This window comes from Kryptolebias marmoratus, linkage group LG24, assembly GCF_001649575.2.
Source record: "Kryptolebias marmoratus isolate JLee-2015 linkage group LG24, ASM164957v2, whole genome shotgun sequence".
Classification (NCBI taxonomy): Eukaryota; Metazoa; Chordata; class Actinopteri; order Cyprinodontiformes; family Rivulidae; genus Kryptolebias; species Kryptolebias marmoratus.
The window spans coordinates 23,177,675-23,201,443 of NC_051453.1; the positions used below are offsets into that span (position 1 = coordinate 23,177,675).

Genomic DNA, 23,769 nt, shown 5'->3' on the forward strand with positions numbered 1-23,769 from the left:
AAAAAAAAAAAAAAAAAAGGAAAAAAAGGAAGAAAACACAGTCCTCCTAGCAGCCAGACTACGAATTCAGAGGGTTTCAGGAGCAGGGAGACATGACCGCCTGCTTATGGTGGCCGCCAAAAAGGCGTTTTGTTGGTTTTGTTCGAGGTCCCAGTCCCAAGACGTGCTGTGTTTCCCCCACACAGTCTCCCAAGCACAATTTCCCCACTCACACAATGTTTGCACTAAAAGCCCCCAGTTTGGGTGTTGTAAATGTTTGTCAAAGCACAACAAATGTTCAAAATATTTGTGTAAATCTTTGAATAAAGACTGCATTTTCTGCAAAAGAAAAGTGTAAATCAAATGACTGCAGGCAGCAGTCGAAAAATGCTGCACCTCTCTCGCACAACGATAGAGGGCAGCACCTCCTTGCTAACAGTGCAGCAGGTCAGTCACCTGGCCTCACGACTCCCTCTCTAACGCGCATGTCCACTCTCACCATGGGTGAAAAAAACTGCTGCTATGGATTACCGGTTACAGTTCTACCGGAGACATCCCCGCTTCAACGCTGTGGTAAACACAGAGGTCGGAACCGAAGCAACGAAAATTCTGAGACAGCAAATAAACACGCTGTTAGCAAAAGGAGCGATTCGAGTGGTACCCGCTTCTTAGATGAACAAAGGTTGGTACAGCCATTATTTTGTTGTTCCGAAAAAAGGTGGCGGGCTCCGTCCGATCTTGGACTTGAGAGTGTTAAACAAGTACCTATGAACGTACAAAATTAAAATGCTAACACTCAAACATATTCTAAATGCTGTCGGGCCGGGCGATTGGTTTGTAACAATCAATCTCATGGACACTTACTTTCATGTAGCGATACACCCGGACCACAGACAGTTTCTGAGGTTCACCTACAAGTATGTAGTACTGCCCTTCAGATTGTCTTTCGCGCCCTGTGTGGAGGCGGCATTAGCTCCCCTCAGAGAAAAAAGAATCCGTATTTTAGCCTATCTGGACGACTGGGCTCAGATAGCCTGCTCCAGAGAGCAGGCGACAGAACAGATGTCCCAGGTCCTGTCACACATTCAAGCGCTAGGCTTTTCTGTGAATTTTCAGAAAAGCTCGCTGACTCCAAGCTTTTATCGGGCTGGAAATATGCTACCTGTCAGGCAGAGCTCATCTCTCAGAACACAGAGTTGCCGCATTTTATCGCTGCCTCGCTCAGTTTCAGTTGGGATGTAAACTGCGTTTCCAAACGATCTTACAGCTGATGGGCATGATGGCGACCATGATCGCAGTAGTGTCACTCGGACTGCTGAAAATGAGGGGGGTTTGGACACCAGCACAATCCAAGCTCCACATAAGCCACCTAGAGCTATTAGCAGTCTTGCTGGCTCAGGGAGCAGGGAGGGACACGTTCACTTGCCCTGTGAAGACTGCCTCACTCTTTTGCAGTGGTGCAGCATACATTTTCTATCCATCAGGGCCACTGACGTTCCTGGACGGCTGAACTTGGGTGCAGATTTGCTCTCCAGAGGTGGACCTCTGGTGAGAGAATGGCGGCTTCACCCCTCAGTGGTGGATCAGGTGTCTGTTTGGCAAAGCGATGGTGGATCTCTTTGCCATCAGAGCCAACACCCACTGCCCTCTGTTCTTTTCCATAACAGATCGGAACGCTCTGCTAGAGGTGGATGTGCTAGCCCACCCATGGCCCAATGTACTTCTGTATGCATTTCCCCAAGTGGAAATGATATTGCCTGTACTAGAGAGGGTGCGAAGGTCATTCTGCAACCAAACACCATGTATCTCCCTAAGATTATACCTTTAGACTACAGCTCCATGACTATTGCCCACCTCCTTTTGCATCTGAGGAGCAGAGGAGGTTGCATTCTTTGTGTCCTTCACATGCACTACACATTTAGGTTGAGTGATCAGCTGTTTGTGTGTGTTGCTAACCCAGGCAAAGGCAAGGCTCTGTCCAGACAGAGACTCTCCCACTGGATTGTGGAAGCTATTTCTCTAGCTTACAACAGCAGGGGGCTCCCAATCCCGCATGGTGCATCATCCTGGGCTCTGTTTAGAGGCGTACCCGTAAGTGATATCTGTGCTGCGGCCAGCTGGTCCTCACCACACACATTTGTTCGGTTTTATCGTTTGGATGTGACAGCCCATTCTGTGGCTCACTCTGTTCTTTTTGCTGGGTCTAAGGTGCCGCACTAGTGTGCTGTATTAACCCAGGTTTGATCGCTGCTCTGCGGGGCATTTACATATGTCTCATAGTACATGTGTGAATCGACTGAAAGGGAACATAATGCTATGTATATAACTACTGTTCCCTGAAGGAGAGGAACGAGGTACAACACATGGTTGGCCCGCTGCTCAGCAGGGCTCGGTGAAGAGCGGCTATTGAACTGAGGAATGACAGTGATGACAGACGGTTACATAATGCAGGCAGGGACTGTCACTTGTCGTCATCACGTCATTTGCCTAAAGGCGTGATTAAAGGTGTCTTCAGCCATAGTACATGTATTGTAGAGTAGTTATATGCATAACATTATGTTTCTACTCATGGATGACATTCTCTGTTGAGCTTTAGCATACCAACTTCAAACTGAGTCATTAACAAATAACATGATGGAAGAGACCTGATGAAGTTCACAGGAAGGCATACAGCATCATTTCCTGTTTGCTCTGCTGTTAGCTGGTTGAGTTGTTTGCTCACCAAATCTTTTGTTTTACTGGATTATTTAGACTTTGGCACAGTTTTACAAACTAGTGCATAAGCACTTGTTGTACTGTTTCTACTATTGCATTGTGTTTATGGCACTTCTTGTTTTTCAACACTTTTTTTATCAGTGTATTTCAGGTCCGCTTAACATAGCTTTTGGTTCTACTACTTCTGTCCTCACTTGCTTTGTGTGTAAGATGTTTAGCTAATCCTCTCCCCCCTTAGGGATAATGGTATGTTTAAAAACTGTACTCTCATGGGACCTTTGGAGTTGAGGTTGTCTGAATTGGAAGCTTGGTTTTATGCTGTTGAAAAACCTTTAGCTTGCCCACTTAGCCAGCTTTGAGCCATCAGTAGTAGCTTTTCTTCAGTGGTTCTCTAGCAGATCCTAAGCAGCCAAGTTCTCAGTCTAGCTGGGTGATGGTTTTGAGTAAACATTAAGCTAAGGCTAAACCTCCAGTTCACTAATGACCTGTTCACATTTCAAACAGATTTTCCTCACTTGGCAACACTGAGAAGCAGACTCTAGTAACTGGCAGCTCCAAAGTCTGAAACGTGGCTCTAGGACCTCCAGGGACCATAGTCAAATGCATTCCAGGGTACAGAGAGGGGTCCATCAAGTCCAACCTTAACCCTCTAAGGTCTAGGGTGAAATTGTTTTTTGGACTATTTTAAATTTCCTTCATATTTCACCCTAAAAGTGGTTTAACCAGCCATGTTTGGAGTAATTTTTTAAAGCACAACCTCCCAAGTGTGATTTTCAAGTCATTTTTTACTTTTGACATACATACACAACAGACCTAAAATCACACAAAAAAACAAAATTTGAGTGGAAAATTCTTAGTTTTTTTACTGTAAACACCACAAACATACTTAATGAAATGTTTTGAAACTTAGAATGCAAATAAAATCAGTAATATTCATAAACATGTGAACAAATTGAGCAAACAACAAAGTTATATAGACTTTCTCCATTAAAATGCTGACAATCTCTTAGGCGTTTTTTAGACCAAACAATCAGGAGTTCTAAAAATTACCATAAATCCTTCGTACCACTCATATAAACAGTTTCTGTCCAAAACAAAGCAGAGGGGCACATCTCATTCTTAGTTTTGGTCATTTTTTATGTCCTGTTCATGCAGGATCATTCAGGTAAATGTTATAAAATATATCCTGATGTATGCTCAAAATATGCTTCCAAAATATGGATCTGAATCTGTCTCGTTATTATTTTTGGCTGATAGGGAGACAGACAAAATGTGATTCTGTTTCCAGTAATCCTTCTCTAAAAAAACAATGGATCACCTAGTTCATCAACAAAGTCCTCACTGTCTGTCCCAGTCTAAACTACACTTTAACTATAAAATCCAAACACGATAAATATCACAAAACACACAATTAACTCCCGCGCTTGCAGTTTTTTGGGGGGTTTTTTGGCGCCGCCGAATTTCCTTTAATTTTTGCGCCTTTCTTCTTCTCCCTGTGGATTTTTGGTCACTTGAAAGATAACGTTGAGCCTCCGTCAGATTAGAGAGGAAGGGGTGTTTTTTCATTTGGCTGGGTTGGGGGTAAGATCGGACGGAGGGTGGGGGAGTTTTCTCCTGAGAACGCCATGGTTTTGGCACTTCTCGCTCTAACGCCCTGAAAATATGACGACGATTTTCAAAATAAAAATATGTGTTGTGAATAATTTATCATAACTCTGGTTTTCCTTGGCCTATCGAGAGGATTTAAAAACTGGTGTAAAGTTTGAAGTCTGGACTTTCAAGATAAATTAAAACAGAGTCTCTGAGAGGGCGGATCTTTCCCGCTAGAGTATTTTAACCCTTTAAGGTCGACGCACGCTCTGGAGCCTGCTCTGGAGCCTGCTCTGGAGCAGGCGTCAACCTTAAAGGGTTAAACTGCTGACTAAGGATCATTATTCACATCAGCAATAATGACACTTGGATTGTGGACATGTGAGGTCTCAGATAGAAAAGACTATGGCTAATGCAGTCTGCTCACGGCCCAAGATTAAAAAAGAGGTGCAACAGTTTTTGGGCCTGGCTGAGTATTACAGACAGTTCATTTCAAGCTTTGCAGACCTGGCCAGCCCCCTGAGCAATCTGATCGAAGGTTACGGTGCAAATATGCAGCAACCTTGCAAAACAAACAGTATATTGCGTAACAAACTCCAAACAGTTAAACAAACACATAAATGATGCAAACTTCAAAACACACAAACACAAAAAAATAATGCAAAGAAAATATGCAACAAAATAAAAATGCTGCAAAAACCAAAAACAGTCACCATATATTTTATTAATATTTGCATGATTTTTTTTCTCAATATCTTACATGTCTTGAGACCAGGTGATGAAAAATTCATGTTCATTTGTTTCATTACGTGGGTGTGTCTTATTGGTCAACATTAATTTTTTATCACTTAATATTTTTTAATAAAAAAATATAAATAAAAATATGAAATACTCTCAAATCAGAAAAAATTAGGTGTGTCTTATTTATCCAGTCTAATGAAACAATTCAACATTAACTATCCGTCAGAAGTTCAGATGACATGGAAGTTATTAATTTTTATTTAAGTGTCATTGGTTCAGTAATTTGTTGATTGTCCAGAAGTGAACCACCGTGTTTAGGAGGTGGGAGACACAGAGGTTTGTTTTGTTTTGTTTTGTTTAATAGGAAGATACGGAGGTCTTACTGCCAGCACCAGGACAAATGGAAAGAGGACACTGCTGAGTCCGCCTCGAGTCCCCCTGGTGGTCTGGTGCACTTCCGTTTTGTGGAGTAAGTTTGCATCTGTTTTCGTACTTGCTGGTGTTTTATGGTATTTGCAGATTTTTTTTTTTTGCTGCATTTTTTTGTTTGTATTTGTTTTTTGTGTGTTTTAAAGTTTGCATCATTCATGTGTTTGTGGCGTGTTTAACCGTTTGGAATTTGTTCTGCAATTTGCTGTTCGTTTTCCATTTTGCTGCTGTTTGCACGTCGGCCACTGTAAAAGGTACCCCAGTTTTGATCCAGTGGACGAAGCAGTGCCAGATGGTGTTTTAAGAAATTAAACAGGCTCTCTATGGTGAACCAATATTTCATACACCTGACTTCTCTTTCCTGTTTGTCCTACAGACTGATGCATCAGACAGTGGGCTGGGAACCGTTTTGTCCCAGCAGGCTGGACGGGTTGACTGGCCTATGCTGTTGTATAAAGATGTACGACCAGGAAACAAAGTACAGTACAATTCAGTGCAGTGGCTCCACCACCTGAAAGATGCCAGCCCCTGTATCACCCATTGATATCTGGCTTTACAGTCTTTAAATTCAAGGTGGTCCATAGAGTGAGGTCACAGATAGCTGTTGTTGATTTTCTCTTCCTCTTGGAGAAAGAGAGTAGGTTCGGCTGGAAGATACTAAAGCCTAAGTCACAGTGGTGGGTAGCGCTTGGCGATATGACGATAGATGTTGTGAGGACGATAGAAAAGTGTCTATCGTGCTACTTGTCTTTTATTGTCGCTATCGTTTTTAATTATTCATGCAAATATTTCATAAAGTAGGCTACGATGAATGTATTAGTGTTGTCACTTTGCATACACTCAGTTTATATAAGTGATAGATAAGAATAAAAAATAACTATTTTGCAAAGAAGCTCTGTATTGTAGTTTTGCGACATGACGCTGCTTTACGTTATTTGACTTACGTGTGGGTTTGCGACATGCTTTACGGTATTATTAACTCATGAGTGCTGAAAGATGGAGACACATGAAGTATCAAACCCGGGGTCACAACAAGTGGAGACAGCTATGCAGGCAGCCCAAGAAGAAGTACTTTAACCAAAACGAGGAGGTACGTCTGTGATTTGGTTACATTTTGGGTTCAAGAAGTCTGACACAGAGCAGAAAACGGTAATTTGCAAACTCTGCTACTCGTCCGACACCAACACAACAAACCTCTTCTATCACTTGAAGAAGAACTGCGAAAAAGAAAACATGACAATCCAAAAATTGCAAGGTCAAGCAAGTTGTAAAAGAGCCGGGGAAGTTGCAAACAGAAAAAACTATAGCCAGCCAAAGATAATGGAATCATCTGTTGTCATTTGATACATATATATTGATGTGCTAAAATGCAGCAATTCTCATTTGTGAAAGTTCAGTTAAATGTCACTTCGAAATAATGTTTGAAAAAAGTAAGCAATGATGTTATTTTGTCATATTTTTCAGAGAATAACTGAAAACGTACTTAGTTGTGGCATGTTGTGATATATATTGTTATCATGATATAATATAGTCCATATCGTGATATATGACTTTTTCCATATCGCCCAGCTTTAGGTGGAGAGATTGGGTAATGGTCAAAGGAACAGTGCCAGGAGGAACTGATTGACACAGCTGCTGGTGATCTTTAATTAGTTCCTCCTCCCTCTAGGATAGAGGAGAGCAGACCTTGAAAAAAGAAAACAAGAAAAATATTTAAACATGCTAAAATCTGTGTGCTTTGAGACTCTAAGCTGGGGGAGTTGTTAGCCTGAGACTTGCTACATGCTGTTATAGCCTTAGACTGCTGAAGAACAACTGACTAAATTTCCTTACTCAGCTGATGTCCTTACTCTTTCTACTGTTCATCTTTATATTTGCAGTTATTGTTGTCATTAACCTGTATTTTCTTTGTTTTTCGTCCCATAAAAACTACACCTGGACCAATCCTGAGTTTGTCTATGTCTCTTTCCTGTCCTCTCAAACCTGAGCTGGCCGAGGCAGATGGCTGTCCATTGTGCTGGAGGTTTCTTCCTGTTAAAATGGAGTTGTACCTTTCCAGTGTTGCTAATGTGCTGCTCAGAATGGTATTCTGCATAAACGTGCCCACAACAAAGTTCTGACCAGTCACACAATATTTAAAGCAAATTCCTGTGAAAAAAAGGTTCTGTTGGGATCTTGTGTTGAGAAGAGGCTGATGAAGCTCATGCAAGAACAAAATTATGCAATTTTTGTCATATATTGTGACAAAAAATTTGTCAAATATTGTGGATTTTTGTCACATATTGTGATTTTTGTCACATATTGTGACATATTGTCACATATTGTGACAAAAATTGTCAGCAAGAGACTATTTCTTCACTTCTCGTGGAGTATAAATCCAATTTTAATAATCTGCTGTATGTTTACTGACTACAGACTCTAGTACATCAGCTGAGTGTGTTACCTGTCCTGACTTGAGTGTGTGTTTGGGCGACAGGCTGCCAGTGCTGTTGAGTGATGTCATGCTGCCGTGGGACGGTGTGGATCGCAGGGAGTCTTTGGGTGGTGGGGGGCTGGCTGGTAGTCCGGGAACTGTGGTTGTTATTGAGCAGAGACTCCTCTTCCTCTTAGATGGAGGGATAAGTGCAGAGGGGAGCAGGGCAGGAACAGGTTCCTTCTCCAAGGCCCGGTACACCAGGTGCATGGCCTAAATGAAAGCCAGTCGTTATTAGACATATTGCTTTTCTAAAAACGATTTGTAACTTTTATAAGTTGAGTCAACATTCACACTCTGTTTTGCTAATAACAGTATCTTCCATACATTTTTGGACTGTAACGACTTCAGCATAATTTCAGCTATTTCTGCCATTCAGGTATCAAAATGTTCCACTCACTAGGGACATTGTGGATATAACTTTTAGATTTTTTAACTTTTAAAATGTTGAAATTATTTAAATATTTATATTTCTGGCATAGAAATGCATTGAGATATGTATAAGTCCTTACAAATATGCAGCATTTGTTGTTTAAAATCACATTCAGCATACTTGCTTCATTTTTAACTACTGTTATAATGGTCTTAGCTTTTAGCAACTCTTTTACTAATTTTAGCTTATCCCTACTCTTTTGCCAATTGTAGTTTTAAGCTACTGTTCTGCTGGGTTTAGCTTTTACCTACTTTGGATAAAATCATCTTTCAGCTACTGATTTAATAGTTTACCTTTTAGCAATTGTTTTGCTGATTTCAGCTTTTAGCCACTGTTTAACTAGTCCTTTTTGTTACTTATTCTTTATTGATTTTTCATTGTTTGCTTTAATACAGAACATATTCAATACATTTAGTACATTGCCTGCATCTATTATAGCATTTCTCATTGGTGGCGGTACCACCCCCTGGGGGGCGTTGAGAGGATGACGGGGGGTGTTAGAAGCAATATTTTCAAAAAGGGGGCGCTGATATTCTTTTGGCGGGCGTTTGCTTGAAGGTTAACTTTACACCAAAGATTCACAACAATATCAGTTTAAACTTTGAACTACTTGCAAAAATATTGTGGCCTAAAACATTAAAACCGGCACAGAACTGCAACAGTATTGATGGTGTTTCTCTTCGGCGCAGCTCCATGCTGCCTTCAGGAGAACAGGACATCAGAAGATCGTTTTTATAATTTGTCCCTCTTGGCAGTTACTTTGTAAACTCTGGGAACACTCTCTTTGGTGGTATTACCCTAGGTATTACCAGCTTACATGGTCCAATTTCTCTAAAGGATACACCGTGAGCGCATTGTTATCGCAGTGGTTAAACATTTACAAGAGCAATATTCCATTGTCAGACTTTCCCTGAAAGCGTCCAGCATCCAGACGCACATTAACTCTTTTCTGGACAAGTTCACAGCAGCTGCGTCAGCCGGTGTAACACCGGATCGATGTCGGCTAACATAGCCGCTACTTTTCTCTGCAACTTTAAAGCCTTATCATCAGTCACAATCTTTTTAGTATATGAATAAAAGGCTCTCAAGTTTCATGCATTCACCGTGAGACACATGCATTTTGTGAAGAGCATACGCTCCCAACTCACTTTTTGTATTTCTCACGCTAAAAAAATACACATGCACACGCCCTTTTGTTTTTCTGCCCGACGCCGCCGCCACTGCACCACGGGCGGGTCTGCCGGACGCCGCCGCCTCTGCACCATGGGCGGGTCTGCCGGACGCCGCCGCCTCTGCACCACGGGCAGGTCTGCCGGACGCCGCCGCCTCTGCACCACTTAGCGGGTCTGACGGACGCCGCCGCCTCCGCACCACCGGCGGGTCTGCCCCACGTTGCCTGTCGCTTGGGGGGTCCCGGACGACGCCTCCGCCACGTCGGCTCCTCGGAGGGTCCCGGACGACGCCTCCGCCATCAAGCCCACGCCTGCCTGGTCATCGCCCACGCCTGCCTGGTCATCGCCCGCCTGGCTGCGAATTGGGTTCGCCACGCTCACACCACATCGTGACAACTGTACAGAGTTTCAGAGCTAGAGCTCACTGGCTCTTGTGACCTTATTGATGTAGTACACAACTGTCATAACGGTAGCTTGTTCTTCACTTTGTTCAATGGATTAAAACAAGACAAGCCTGAAGCTCAGAACTTACTCTCGTCTTATCCTATCTATGTTTTGTGTTGTTTTACAATACAAAACATTACATGGTGTCAGAAGTGGGATTACCCGAAGATCGATTGGGACGCCGCAAATTTATATCAGGAATTTCAGATGTTCAGCTGTCACTTTCGTTTCGTGTTTGCAGGACCGCTCGCTGCACTGGAGCCAAAGCAGAAAGCAGGTTGGCTAGGTACGTGGATAGGTGAGCAAGGGAGAGAAATTTACAAGACGCTTGAGTGGGCGGATGGTGAAAAAAATTATCCTGACAAAGTAGTGGAAAAATTTGCTGGTTACATTAGACCGAGAAAAAATAAACTGATTGCCCGACACTGCTTCAAGCAGAAAAAACAAGGCGCAACGGAAAGTTTTGACCACTTTGTGAAGGACCTGAAGCTGCTTCTGTGAGTATACAGACGCAGATGACATGCTGATTAATGCAATAATTGCGTGAGTAAGAGAAAAACGCGTCCAGGAGAGACTGCTAGATAAAGGCGAAGATTTAACGTTGAAATTCCCCAGAATTTCGAAATGTCTCAAATTCAGATGAAATTTGTTAGAGAGGAAGATGCACAGATGTCACATGTGTCAACCAGCCCTAAATATAATAACCAAAACAAAAAGATGCCCACTCACAAGCAGCATAATTACGCACTACCAGAGCAAACCGCTCAAAATAAAACTAAAAAATGTTCAAAATGCGGTAAAGATCCAAAACACAAGTGGAATGGAGGGAAATCTCCAGCAAAAGGCTCTATATGTTCCTGCTGTCAAAAACCAAATCACTGGGCATCAGTCTGCCGCATCCGATTATTAAGTGCAGTTAATGTAGAGTCAACCTCACAAAACGAAGAGGACATTCTGGACATAAACCTAACAACGGAGGATGTTTCCATATCAACGCTTACAGTTGATAAGTAGCTAGTAGACATGTATATCATGTCTCAAAAAGTGCAGTTTAGAATAGATACAGGTGCAAAATGCAATACTCTGACTCTAAACTGTTTTCAGTTGCTGAACCACACAGGGGAGCTAAAGAGTTCTAAAAGAGTGCTGAGAACTTACTCAAATCACAGAATAAAGCCAGTTGCTGCAGTCGACCTTCCACTAAACTATAAGGACTGTAAACACACAGCAGAGTTTGAAAGAGTGGACATTGCACAAGAAAATGTGCTCAGTGGCACAACAGCCGAGGCCTTCAATTTAATTGCTAGGCTTGACTCTCTAAAAGGCAGCACAATGGTAAACGATGTGAGCACAGTTAGCAACACCACCACAAACCTGAGCCCACATGCTGGTCTGGAAAAATTTCCTGAACTTACGCACACTACAGGAACACTGCCAGGCAAATATACAACAAAAATAAACCCTAAAGCAAAACCAGTGGTACATCCTGTGCACCGACAACCAATAGCACTCAGAGCAAAGATAGTGAATAAGCTCAATGAGATAGTGAAGGATGGCTACATTACTAAAGTCAGCCAACTAACTGAGTGGCTGAGTTCCATGGTTGTTGTCACAAACAAAGACAAACTCACAATATGCATAGATCCAAGTGATCTGAACCATGCTATCAAACGGGAACATTACCTAATGTGCACAATTCAAGAGGTTGTATCCACTATACCCGGTTCACTAGACAGGTTCACATGGCTGAGGCTTCCCTTTGGCATAAAGTGTGCACCGGAAATATTTCAGTGCATCATGGACCAGATGCTGGAGGGCATCAGTGGTGTGACTGGCATCATGGATGACATTCTAATTGCAGCACCCACATTGGAAGAGCACGACAAAATACTCAGAGAAGTTATAGAGAGAGCCACTGGCTACAATCTGAGGCTTAACTTCAGCAAATGCCACATCCTTCAGTCATCAGTACCATATGTAGGACATTTAATAACAGCAGATGGATTAAAACCAGACCCTCCCAAAACAGAAGCTGTGCGATGCATGCCAACACCAACTGACAAAAAAAGTGTTCATCGCTTCTTGGGATTTTTGACATATTTGTCAAAGTTTATTCCAAGACCTGAGTGAGATCGATGCTCCATTAAGACAACTTACAAAAACTGATGTGGAGTTTTCATAGGATCCAGCACAGGAGCAGGCGTTTGAAAAACTTAAACACTTATGCACTCATCCTCCCGGGCTGAAGTTTTATGATGTCACAAAACCTGTGGAAATATATTGCGATGCAAGCAGCACAGGACCGGGAGCTGCAAGATGATCAGCCGGTTGCCTTCTCATCTAGATCAATGACTGATGCTGAGACGCGCTACGCACAAATTGAAAAGGAGATACTCTCCATCGTCTATGCCTGCACTAAGTTTCACCACTACATATTTGGGAAACATGTCACAATATACAACGACCACAATCTACATCTACAAGAAACCACTACTGTCAACTCCAATGCGCATACAGAGGATGCGCTTGCGACTGTAGTGGTATGACGTCACAGTTAAATACAGAAGAGGGAAAGACATGGAGCTCCCTGACACATTGTCCAGGGCTGTCAGATAATGCCCCTTTTACACGGACCCTAACGGTCCCGGCTCCACTCTACTCTGCTCCGCTTTGCGAGCGTTTACATCTGCATTTTTTCGAGGCTGGTCCCTGCTTCGGAGTCGGGCCAGCCAGGCTGGCCCTGTTTCAAGGCGGCGCAAGCTTAGCTCCTATTCACTCATTGGTCGTGGGTGTGACCAGATGCAAGCATAAAGAGCGAACGGTAGGAATATAAACAACAGCATTAGCTTACCCTGCAACGTTTATGCCGTCTGTCCCCCAGCTGAAGTCGCTGTAAATCCTGAAATTTCCGGCGGATAACAGCTGTCCTACTCCACGCAACAATCGCGGCATCCAGAGCATTTCTTCCACTCCGCCTCTCTTCCTGAAGTCTCAGGAGAATCCCCATAAGTTTAAAAAACAGCAACAACACAGGGCCAACGCTGTCCACGGGGGCTTTCGTTGTATACACAACTTGCGCTAAGTTTCGGTAGCGCACCCCCCCACGCCGCGGCCCCGCCCCCTGCAACACGAGGAGGCTACCGACCAAACTGGCCTGTGTAAACGCGATGCATTCTTTATCGAGCCGAGCCGAGTAGAGCGGAGTAGAGCCGGACTTCTGAATTAGGGTCCGTGTAAAAGAGGCATAAGAGTCCAGAGGCAGGCAGCCTGGAGTGTGTCTCAATGCTCAACTTTCTATCTGTAAGTGATGAAATGTACAGTGAACTGCAGAAATGCACCAAAGAGGAATTAAATCTTCTCCAGCAAATTATTCACCGAGGTTGGCCAGACCACAGGAAAGAACTGCCCATCCTTATTCAGCCATACTGGGACTCAATAAGTCAGCTGGCTGTAACTGATGGCATAGTGTACAAAGGAATGCGCATCGTTGTTCCTCCCACCATGCAAAGACACATGCTGGAGCTCATACACCAGTCTCACCTGGGTATGGTAAGGAGCAAACAACAAGCACGTGAAGTGTTATACTGGCCAGGTATGAATGCTGAAATTGAAAACATGATCAGAAACTGTTGTACGTGTTCTGAGATTCAAAACAGACTTTCCAAACAGCCATTCATGCCAACTGAAACACCTGAACTACCATTTTAAGTTGTGGTCTCTGATTTGTTTGAGTTTGAGGACAAACAGTACATCATACTGGTGGACTATTATTCTAAATACATTGAATTGGAGCTGTTAAAAGATCAGGGCAGCTGCACTATAATTGAAGCCCTGAAATCTCAGTTCAGCAGGCGTGGCATCCCTGCCATTTTACGGACAGATAATGGACCACAGTATGCTTCAGAGGAGTTCAAGCAGTTCTGCCAAAACTACGGCATTCTGCACAAAACATCTTCACCTCACACACCACACTCCAATGGTGAAGCAGAGTGGGCAGTACAAACAGTTAGGAGACTTTGGAGCAAAGTGACTGACAAATATCTTGCTCTACTAGACTACAGGACAACTCCTCGAGTCAGTTGGCCTGTCCCCTGCACAACTGCTTATGGGTAGGAGACCCCGCAGCAAACTGCCAACCGCTCATGCACTACTTAGACCTATGACCCCCTCAAAGTGAAGAATCTATTAGACAAGACTAAAGACACCCAGAAGTTTTATTACAACAGAAGAGCAAGTCGTCCACGTCCAGACCTACGACCTAGAGACTAGGCTTGGATGGCATTATATCCTGGTAACCAGAGATGGACCCCTGGAGTCATGTGCAGCACAGTTCTCCATGATCATACATTGTGGAAAGCAAGGGCAAGCTGTTTCGGCGCAACATGCAACATCTCCGCAGCACCACTCAAACAGCCAATCAGTCCCGACATGTTCTGCCTGATGAGCCCTGGTGTGAACCAGCAGCTGGGGAGCCACGGTCATCAGCAGCCCCGCCAAAGCCTCTTCCATCTACCACAGAGGTCCCCCAGCTCATGCAGGCCCAAACAGGTAGACTCGTTCATACTAGACTGGGCAGAGTAGTGAAACCACCTGAGAGACTCAATTTATGAACAGTTTTAGTAAGGGACAGGCGTGGTAAGAGGTCTGTTGGAAGTGATGTGCTGGTAACCTCTCCTTCCTAGTTTAGTTTGACTTAGTTCAGTTAATTTCCTAACAGTTATTGTGTGTTAAGCATTTAGATATCAATTAAAGTATTATTTCAGTTATGGTTAAATTGTTGTGAAGCTAAATAATAATTCCAGTTTGTTGCCTTAGATGCTCTTTGTTTTTGCAGTTTATTTTATCTAGTACTGCAACTTTGTTTTATAACTGAGAAAGGGGGATGTAATGTATTGATGCAGTACACAACTGTCATAATGGTAGCTTCTACCGTTATGTGCAAATACAACGTGTTCAACGGATTAAAACAAGACAAGCCTGAAGCTCAGAACTGACTCTCGTCTCGTCCTATCTATGTTTTGTGTTGTTTTACAATACAAAACATTACAACCTTGACCTTTGAACTTGTGATTTTGATCGGTAAAGAGCAATTCCTAGACCCATCGGGAGTCCAGCTGTGAAGTTTGACCTTGCTATGTCACACAGTTTGCGAAGTTAGAACATGCACAAGTTTAGATCTAAATTTTGACCTTGTTTGCTTTGGCGGCCATTTTTTTGCTTTGTTTTACCATTGAGTATGAGATGGGGCTCATTCTCAGCTACTGCCACAGCAAATTACAGCTGTATATATTGAGAAATGACTGAATTGAAGCTGCAAGAAAGTTTGAGGAATTAAAATGTTGTGGTTTTTGTGACCTTGACCTTTGACCTTGTGGCTTTGTAATGTCTCACATTGATTCCTGACCCATGAGGATTGTAGCTGTAAAGTTTAACCTTCTTAAGTTACACGGTTTTGAAGTTAGAGAACAAACAACTTTAGGTCTGAATTTTGATCTTGTTTGATCTTGTTTGCTTTTGCAAACAATGTTGTATGTTTTTTCTCTGCATATTCAGTGTGTACCAAATTAGCGGCCACATCCTTCAAAGGACCCGGCCTACCCGTATATGTAGGCCGGGTCCTTTGAAGACCGGGTAGACAAGAAGTCAGCGGTTGTGAATTAGGACGGTCTAGCCTTCAGATTTACCTTGGCGTATGTCCTGTCGCCTAGCAACCGTAACAGTGCACAACCGGAAAAACAGAAAATGGAGACAGAAATTTTATTAAGTTTTTTTTTACCACTTTTTAATATTAGAAGAATTGCAAGAATTATATTGTCGCCGGCGGCATTTTTTATATATTTTGATGAAAGACCGTCATATCCAGGTAACTTAATTTTTTGTTTGTTTGTTTACAAAATTTCAAGGAAAAACTGTTAACTCAGGCTAGTTTCATGGATAATTTCAGTGACTGAAAGACTATACTATAATGTATTAACTTTTGCACAATAAATGAATTTTAAGTATATCTTAAATTTGGATTACAGCGTAACATTATCCAATATTAGTTTTATTTGATAAGATCCATTGGTACATAAAGTGGGTGTAAAAATGTTGAAATCAGGGTCTTTCCTTTTTTAAATTTCATTAATAAAATATCACTGAAGTGTTTTCACTGCGCATCAGTATATTTACCTTAAGCCTGATAACTGTGATAATGCTTTGATAAAAAAATTTATCACACCATTAAACTAATAATGTTTTTGTTGTTCTCTCCATTTCCTTAACCAGACCACACCCATATACTGCAGGATTAACCTGAGTGTCCCAGTCCTGGACCGTTTTTTTAAATGGAGAAGATCCTAGACCAGATTTCCGATTAGGCAGGGAGTCTCTGGCAGTGTTTCTTAATCTCCTGAATCTGGATTGACGATATGGTTGGGATGCCACAATTAAGACCCTGGTGTTTCTTTTCTGGCAGGCAAGTGGAGCGTCCTACAGGGTGGTGTCAAGGGTGTTTGGGATGCCTCATTCTACTGTCCATCGCAACGTCCATCATATAACAGAAGAGGTGGTGGCCGCTGGCCACCAGGTCATCCACCTCCCTAAAAACCCAGAGGACCTAAAGATAGTGTCCCGTGGGTTTGCAGGGCTACAGAGCTTTTGTGAAAACAGCATAGCTGAATGGATTTACGTGAAACTTGGTGGGTGTCTTCAGGATACAACCCTGAAACTATGTTATCAATATGGTAATGATTGGTCTAAGTGGGCGTGGCTTATGTGCAAAAACGTATGTGTAACCTTTATAATTTCGAAAAATTAACAAAAAATCACTTGCTGAATTTAGAGTGCTAAGACTTACAAGATATGTTCCTTGCACAATCTGTAAAAGTGGAGATCAAAATTCGTGGCTCTGTATTCAAGCATGTCGTTACTATCTACAAAGTTCGTAACTGAAGCTAGCAGTGGCAACTCGGACTCTGTTTGGCCGAACGACTTGAAATTTGGTACTCTGTTCAGACCTAGCCTAACTACAAACTCCAAGAAATATTGCTTAAATTTGAGCGCCCCCTTGTGGTTAATATAGAAAAACATATAAATGCTTACCAACATAGCTGGTCTCTATTTTATTTTGAACAAAGTTTTAGACTATTGTGGATTGAAAAATTTGGGCAAACAAAGCACATAATACTGGTTATCTGTGAATATTTTGAGATTTTTTTTCAGGCATTATTGATTTTTAACAAATTTCTGAATATATTTCAGTATGACCAGCACAGCTACAACAAAGGTTAACAATTTCTTGCACAAAGGCCGTTGAGTGTGGAGATTTCCACACTCAACAAGACTCTCAAGCAGAGGTTGGTCCACCCTAAGGACAAAACACCCAAACCCAAACTGAGCGGAGTTGTGTATGCAGTTCAGTGCAGTGAAGAATGTTCAGACCTCTATATTGGAGAGACCAAACAACCTATCCACAGACGCATGGCTCAACACAGGAGAGCCACCTCTTCTGGACAGGACTCAGAGGTTCACCTACACCTCAAGGATAAGGGACACTCCTTTCAGGACCAAAATGTTCATATTTTGGACCGAGAAGACAGATGGTTCCAGAGGGGGGTGAAAGAAGCCATTTATGTCAAAAAGGAGAAACCAACATTAAACAGAGGAGGAGGTCTCAGATTCCAGCTTTCAAAAACATATAATGGAGCTTTAGGCCTGATCCCCAGTCAGTTTCACTCCAATCAACACCTGCACTCATGTGACCAGAGTGGCCCATCAGTGAGTCAGACAAACAAGGACCCTAACGAGCCTCTATTGTTAGGAGAGTGAGAACAATTTGCAAGCAATCCAGCTTACATCACATCTCAACTCCACATTCTATTTCTGAATTGAGAAAGCTCCTCGGATGAGAAGCAAAACATCTTCAACTACAGAAAAGAAGTCCAGTTGTTTTTGTTTTTTAACCTTTTTTGAAGTTAGCTTTTTCTTCCCGAGATTTCTTCAGAAATTATACCATTGCGTCTTACGGAGCACCTTTGAGTACGCACCGTCCTGACGAGTTTCGATTCGGTCCGCTTGCTGAGAGAGGTGGCGAAGCCACGCCGGCGGAACGTCGGGATCAGAGCACGCGGACAGGGGCAGAGCCTGGAGTCTTGGAACCCGCTGATAACTGCTTGCAGTTCTAGTTCTCTTTGACTTTCTGTTCTGTGTTGAGTGGGAGTGAGTTAATTTCTTGTCTTATATCTGCTTTCATTTTCTTTTGGAATGTGGTGAGCTCTGTCCAGAATATCTTTGAGAATTCGTCAATCTCTCGGCTAATTTTGGCTAGCCCTGCCGCCCATGCTTCCGCTAGATCTTGCTCCGTAGCCTCCGCAATGCTTTCCTTGTATTCATCTTAATTCTCCAGCTCTGCTATTTCTTGCTTTTCTTTCAGTTTTTAAAGATCCAGCTCCACTCATCCCGATATTCCAGTTTTATTTCAAGTTCTATATTTTTATGGGGATTTTAGGTTGCCGACTGGAGAGAACTTATTACTATGCGACTGTTTCGTCCGCCATCTTTCCGGAACTGACAGTTTTACAAGTCTTATCTTTTAGCTACTGTTTTTTTTTGTTTGTTTTTGCACTGGAAAATCTGAAAAAAAAAAAACTTTTTTATTCAGATTTTCCAGTGCAAGTCACATCACATACATCATCCACATAGTATATTTTACAAACTGCATGTATAACCTCACATATCGTGCTCCATAAGAGGCTTTGTTTGTCCACAGTCAGAAAAAAAAAAAAACACGTGTAAATCTCCTATTTATCAACCATAATCTCCATTAGCTGTGGTTTGAAATGAGTGTTTGAATTGGGGACCATTTTTCTAAGAAGATGTCACTTTTCATCTGTAGTTTTGCTGTAATTTGTTCCATGTAGTACACCTCCCTCACTCTATTCTTCCACTGAGAGACTGTTGGGGGCTGAGGTTTCAGCCATGAAACTGTGATCATTTTCTTTGCGAGAACAAGTAAAATCTTTAAGACATAAAACTTACAGTGATCTTGAATTTTATTCTGGAATATACCTAGTATTATTAAAGATGGTTCTAAGGGGATTGTAATGCCCAAGCATGTTATAATTTCCCTTTGTATTCCTTTCCAATAGGTTGTTATTTTTGGACAGTCCCAAAATATATGGGTGAAATCTCAAATCAGTCCACAACCCCTCCAACATTGGTCTGAGGTGCGGCCAAATCTAGATGTGAGAAGAGGAGTCCTGAAAAATCTCACTTGGATCTTCTATTCAAATTCTCTTAATGTTGGGCTATTTGATATTTTATGACCCTCTCGAAACGTCTCCTCCCAGTCCTCATCCTTGATTATGACATTCATTTCTAACTCCCATTTCTTTTGTATCAGCTATGGCTTCCTCTTGCAATATTTTGTAAATATGGGATATAAATCTGGTAGTTATATTTCCTTTCATTAAAAAAATGCTCCATACTAGAGGGAGGCACATGTAAGGCTCTCCATTCCTCATGTTTATGTAAGTAGTGTCTCATTTGTAGGTATTTATAAAAGTCGTGGGTTGGAAGATTGTATTTTTGTTGAAGTTGTTGAAAGGACATTAGGCTTCCATTTTCAAACATTTGGTCTACTAAAGTTGATCCTTTTTCAACCCAGTTATGTAATCCAGATGTAGGAGGGAAATCTGAGTTATGGTTGATTTGTATAACTCTACATAGGGAGTTGGGTAGATTTAGCATCTTTTTGATCTTTGCCCATGTCAACAGGGTAAACCTAACCCACTCATTATTAATTTGATTCTTTGGCCAAGTGTTTTGGTTAACAAATGGGACAGTATCAAGGAATATGTCTTGGCAATCACCTTGTTCCATCCTGTACCAAATTGTATCTTGGCATAATGCTCTCATGCTAGTAATGACCTGGTTTGGGCAGCCCAGTAATACTTTTTAAGATTTGGTATATTTAGTCCCCCAAGCTCTTTTGGACACATAGGAGTTTTCAGTCTAATTCTTGGGCGTTTGTTTTCCCAAATAAAATTTGACAGCCATTTATTTAGTATTAAATATGGACATGGGTACTTTTATAGGCAAGGTTTGAAAAAAAAAGAGGAGTCTTGGAATAATGTTCATTCTAATGGTTTCAATCCTTCCTACAAGCAAGAGAGGTAAAATGTTCCATCTCAGAAAGTCTGTCTTGATCTCGTCCATTATTTTTCCATAATTAGCTTTAAAAAGTTGTGTTACTTGAGGAGTTATGAAAATTCCCAAGTATCTGAATCCCTGGTTGGATATTTTAAATTTGAATCGATCTGTTAAATTTGTTGGTAAGTGACCGTGTATTACCATCGTTTCAGATTTGGATTGGTTGATTTGGTAGCCCGAAAGTTTACCATACTCTTCTATAGTCTCCATGAGTGAGGGAACAGACATCACCGGATCACTTATATAAGTCAAAATATCATCAGCAAAAAGTGAAATCTTGTGTTCTGTAGTATTTTTGTCTCTAATGCCTTTAATATCCTTGTTCATTCTAATCGCTGCTGCCAGAGGTTCGATGTTTATTGCGAAGAGTAAGGGACTAAGACAGTCTCCTTGGCGGACCCCTCTTTTTAAGCATAAAGAAGTCAGAGCAACATCCATTAACCCTAACTCGTGATTTAGGATTTGTTATTTTCATACATTCCACAAATTGTGGATGAAAGCCGATAGCCTATAGAGTGTTATGTAAAAAGTGCCAACTAACTGTATCAAATGCTTTTTGTGCATCAAAACTGATTAGTATGGATTCTTGATTGGTTCCTTTGGCTTGTGTTATAACATTCAAGGTTCTCCTTATATTATCTAAAGGGAGTGTCCTTACTTAGGTTTAACTGCAGGGTAACTGGGGCATGGTCACTCAATGTGATTGATCCAATGCTACAGTCAATTATTTTATAAAAGTATTTTTGAGGAATGCAGAAGAAGTCTATCCTTGAATAACTATTATGGACTTTAGAAAAGAAGGTAAAGTCCTTTTTGCTTGGGTTTTTAAATCTCCATGGATCCCCCAGTCCCAGTTCGGTTATCATATTATTGAGTATTTTTGTTTTCCGGCTTTGTCCCCTCGTTTCTGCTGGTGTCCTATTTATTTTGCCATCATGTACTGCATTAAAATCTCCTCCAACTATTACTATGCCTTTAGCATTCTCTGCAATAATGTTAGCTATTTCTTTAAAAAAGGATTCATCACATTCATTAGGGGCATAAAGATTCATTATAGACATCTCCTCCTCCCCCATCCGACCCAGTACCAAGACATATCTCCCCATTCCGTCCTGAATGACTTTTTCAGTGGAAAATGCCAATGATTTGTTAAATAAAATAGTGACTCCTCTCTTGTTTCCGTATGATGCACTATATGTTTGATTTACCCAGTCCCGTCTTAATTTTTTATGTTCTAACTCATTTAAATGGGTTTCCTGTAGTAAGGCAATGGAGCATTGCATCTTTTTTAGTTGAATAAGGATTTTTTTTCCCCTTTATTGGGTGATTTAGACCATGGACATTATATGTTACAATTGTTAGTTTTTCCATATGTACCTTATAATTATGAGAACCTTTTTCATATAACTATTTCTGTAGGTATCAATGCTATTATGGAATATGTATTTTACACTATGTGGTTGCACATTTGTTAGATTAGTCAAAGTAACATTTACAAGTTTTAGAACGTACTTAAACTTAATGTTGAACAGGCTTCCAAACAATGAACTAAGCACCCATATGACCTTAAAACTGGTCTCCGTGGAAACGAAGGGAGTGTGACAGAAGCCCTTCGTCTGAACACTCCGTGTAATAGCAGTCCGACAGCAGAAGTCTGCTCCCCGGTTTGCCTTCCCAAAAACAAGTGTACATAAAATAAAATAAAACAAATAAATCATCTTACCCCTCCAGTGGCGAAGAAGGTCCCTGTTATTTAGAATTGCAATATATTTTACTAAACTAGCCTTCTTTCAAGTCATTTTATCACAAATGTCGTACTTTGAGTTCGGATTTAAATGTCCATATATTTCTCACAAATCGTTGGTTTATTCTTTATCTTGTAGAAGCGCTTGTATGTCCATTACACTTAGCATCGCTTCTCCTGCTTTTCCGGGCACCTCGGTCCAGGATTCGCCCAGAAGTTCCTCTCGGTATCTCTAACGCTCATCCATCTTGATGTGTATTCCCATCTTCTCCAGTGTTGAGGCTGCTTTTGCAAGTGTAGCGAATGTCTTCATACCGGAGTCCAGGTAGATTTTCAGCTGAGCAGGAAAAGGCGACACTGCTCTCACGGTTTTGTCCTTCAGTTGTTTGATAACTTCTCGTACCTGTTTGCGTTTCTTCTGTATGTTCGCGGTGTAATCTTGGTCGAAGTATATCCTTCGGCCATGGTGGGTAACATCACGTCTACTCCAGGCCATCTGTATTACCTTTTCTTTCACTCTGTAGTTGGAGAACCTGACAATGATTGATCGCGAGGGAGCCGAGTCTTTAGGCTTTGTATTTAATGATCGGTGGGCCCTCTCCACACAGAGATCCATATCCTGCAGTAGTTTGAGTGAGGTGCGCATCATATCAGTTACGAAAGAGATTGTGTCGTTCTTTTCTACTCCTTCAGGTATCCCATGTATGTGTAGATTGTTGCGTCTCACTCTTGATTCGAGGTCTTCACATTTAGCTGAGAGATTAGCTTCTCTCTGTAGCATGTACCGCAGCACGCGGTCATGGCGGAGCAGCCGGTCCTCGGCGTCGCTCACTCTTTGGTTGTTGTCGGTTATTTGCTGCTCCAGTTTTGTCGTTCGTTCAAGCACGTCTTTCAGTGATGACTCAACCCTTGACAAAGTAGTTTTAGTATTATTTGAATCATCCGTGTGCTCCTTTCTCAGCTGTTTTAGCTCTGCAAGCACGGTCTCCATGTTGTCTTTCTGTTCACTCACGTCTGACACGGTTTCAGGATGTTGGCATATTTCTTTCCGCGAAGTTTACTTTTCCTATCAGCTTCTTTTCTGAGAATGGACATTTTTAATTTTGTAATTCGTCGATTTGTTGTAAAATATACACTATATCCTTAAATAGGCTAGTTTTTAAGGACCTTTCCTCGGAGCAGGACAATCAGGCTGCTTCTCTTTTCATGGCGTCACCGGAAGTACCTTAGCTACTGTTTTAATAATTTTAGCTTTTAGCTACTGTTCTGCTAGTTTAAGCTTTGAACCACTTTTCTAATAATTTTAGCTTTCAGCTACTGTTTTGTTCATTTTAGCTAATGTTCTGGAGGCCTTAAATGCTATCTACTTTTCTTTTTTGCAAATTTTAACTTGTAGCTATTTTTTCATGAGTTATAGCTTTTTATTTAGCTAATTTTAGTTTTTAACTAGTTTTTCTGGGTTTAGCTTTTGTTTAGCTAATTTCTAGCTTCTGTTCTGTTTGAGCTTTAAAAACTCAATTTAAGCTTTTTTAACAAATTTCAGTAGTCATTCTGCACTCAGCCTTCACTGCATTGTTGAAGAAAGGAAATACTAATTTCTCTAGTTTGAATTTGTGCTCAGGCTGAGGCTGAAGGGGATATAAACTGCAGCTTCACATATTGTTAGGGTTTTTACATTATCAGCCTTTGTGCTCATGTGGAACACTGCCTACGTGAGAGACCAAGGTCAGACGGCGGGCCGGCGGGCACACCATCTGGCTCTCCCAAACAGTGATGTGTTATGTGTTTTTGCTATGTTCAGAACTGGCCTTGGCTTGCTAAGATCAACCCCTTTTTTCTTCTTATTTCTTCTTCCTTT

At 41.6% G+C, this 23,769-nt stretch overlaps 1 protein-coding gene across 1 annotated transcript in view; it reads right to left on the reverse strand.

The window, feature by feature from the left end:
• LOC108248746 (epidermal growth factor receptor substrate 15-like 1) overlaps positions 1 to 23,769 on the reverse strand; it is a 145,172-nt gene that overhangs the window by 95,617 nt on the left and 25,786 nt on the right. The window contains exon 10 of the mRNA XM_037974303.1: positions 7,898 to 8,140. Within this exon, the coding sequence (XP_037830231.1) occupies positions 7,898 to 8,140 (243 nt within the window). The remainder of the gene's footprint in view (positions 1 to 7,897; positions 8,141 to 23,769) is intronic.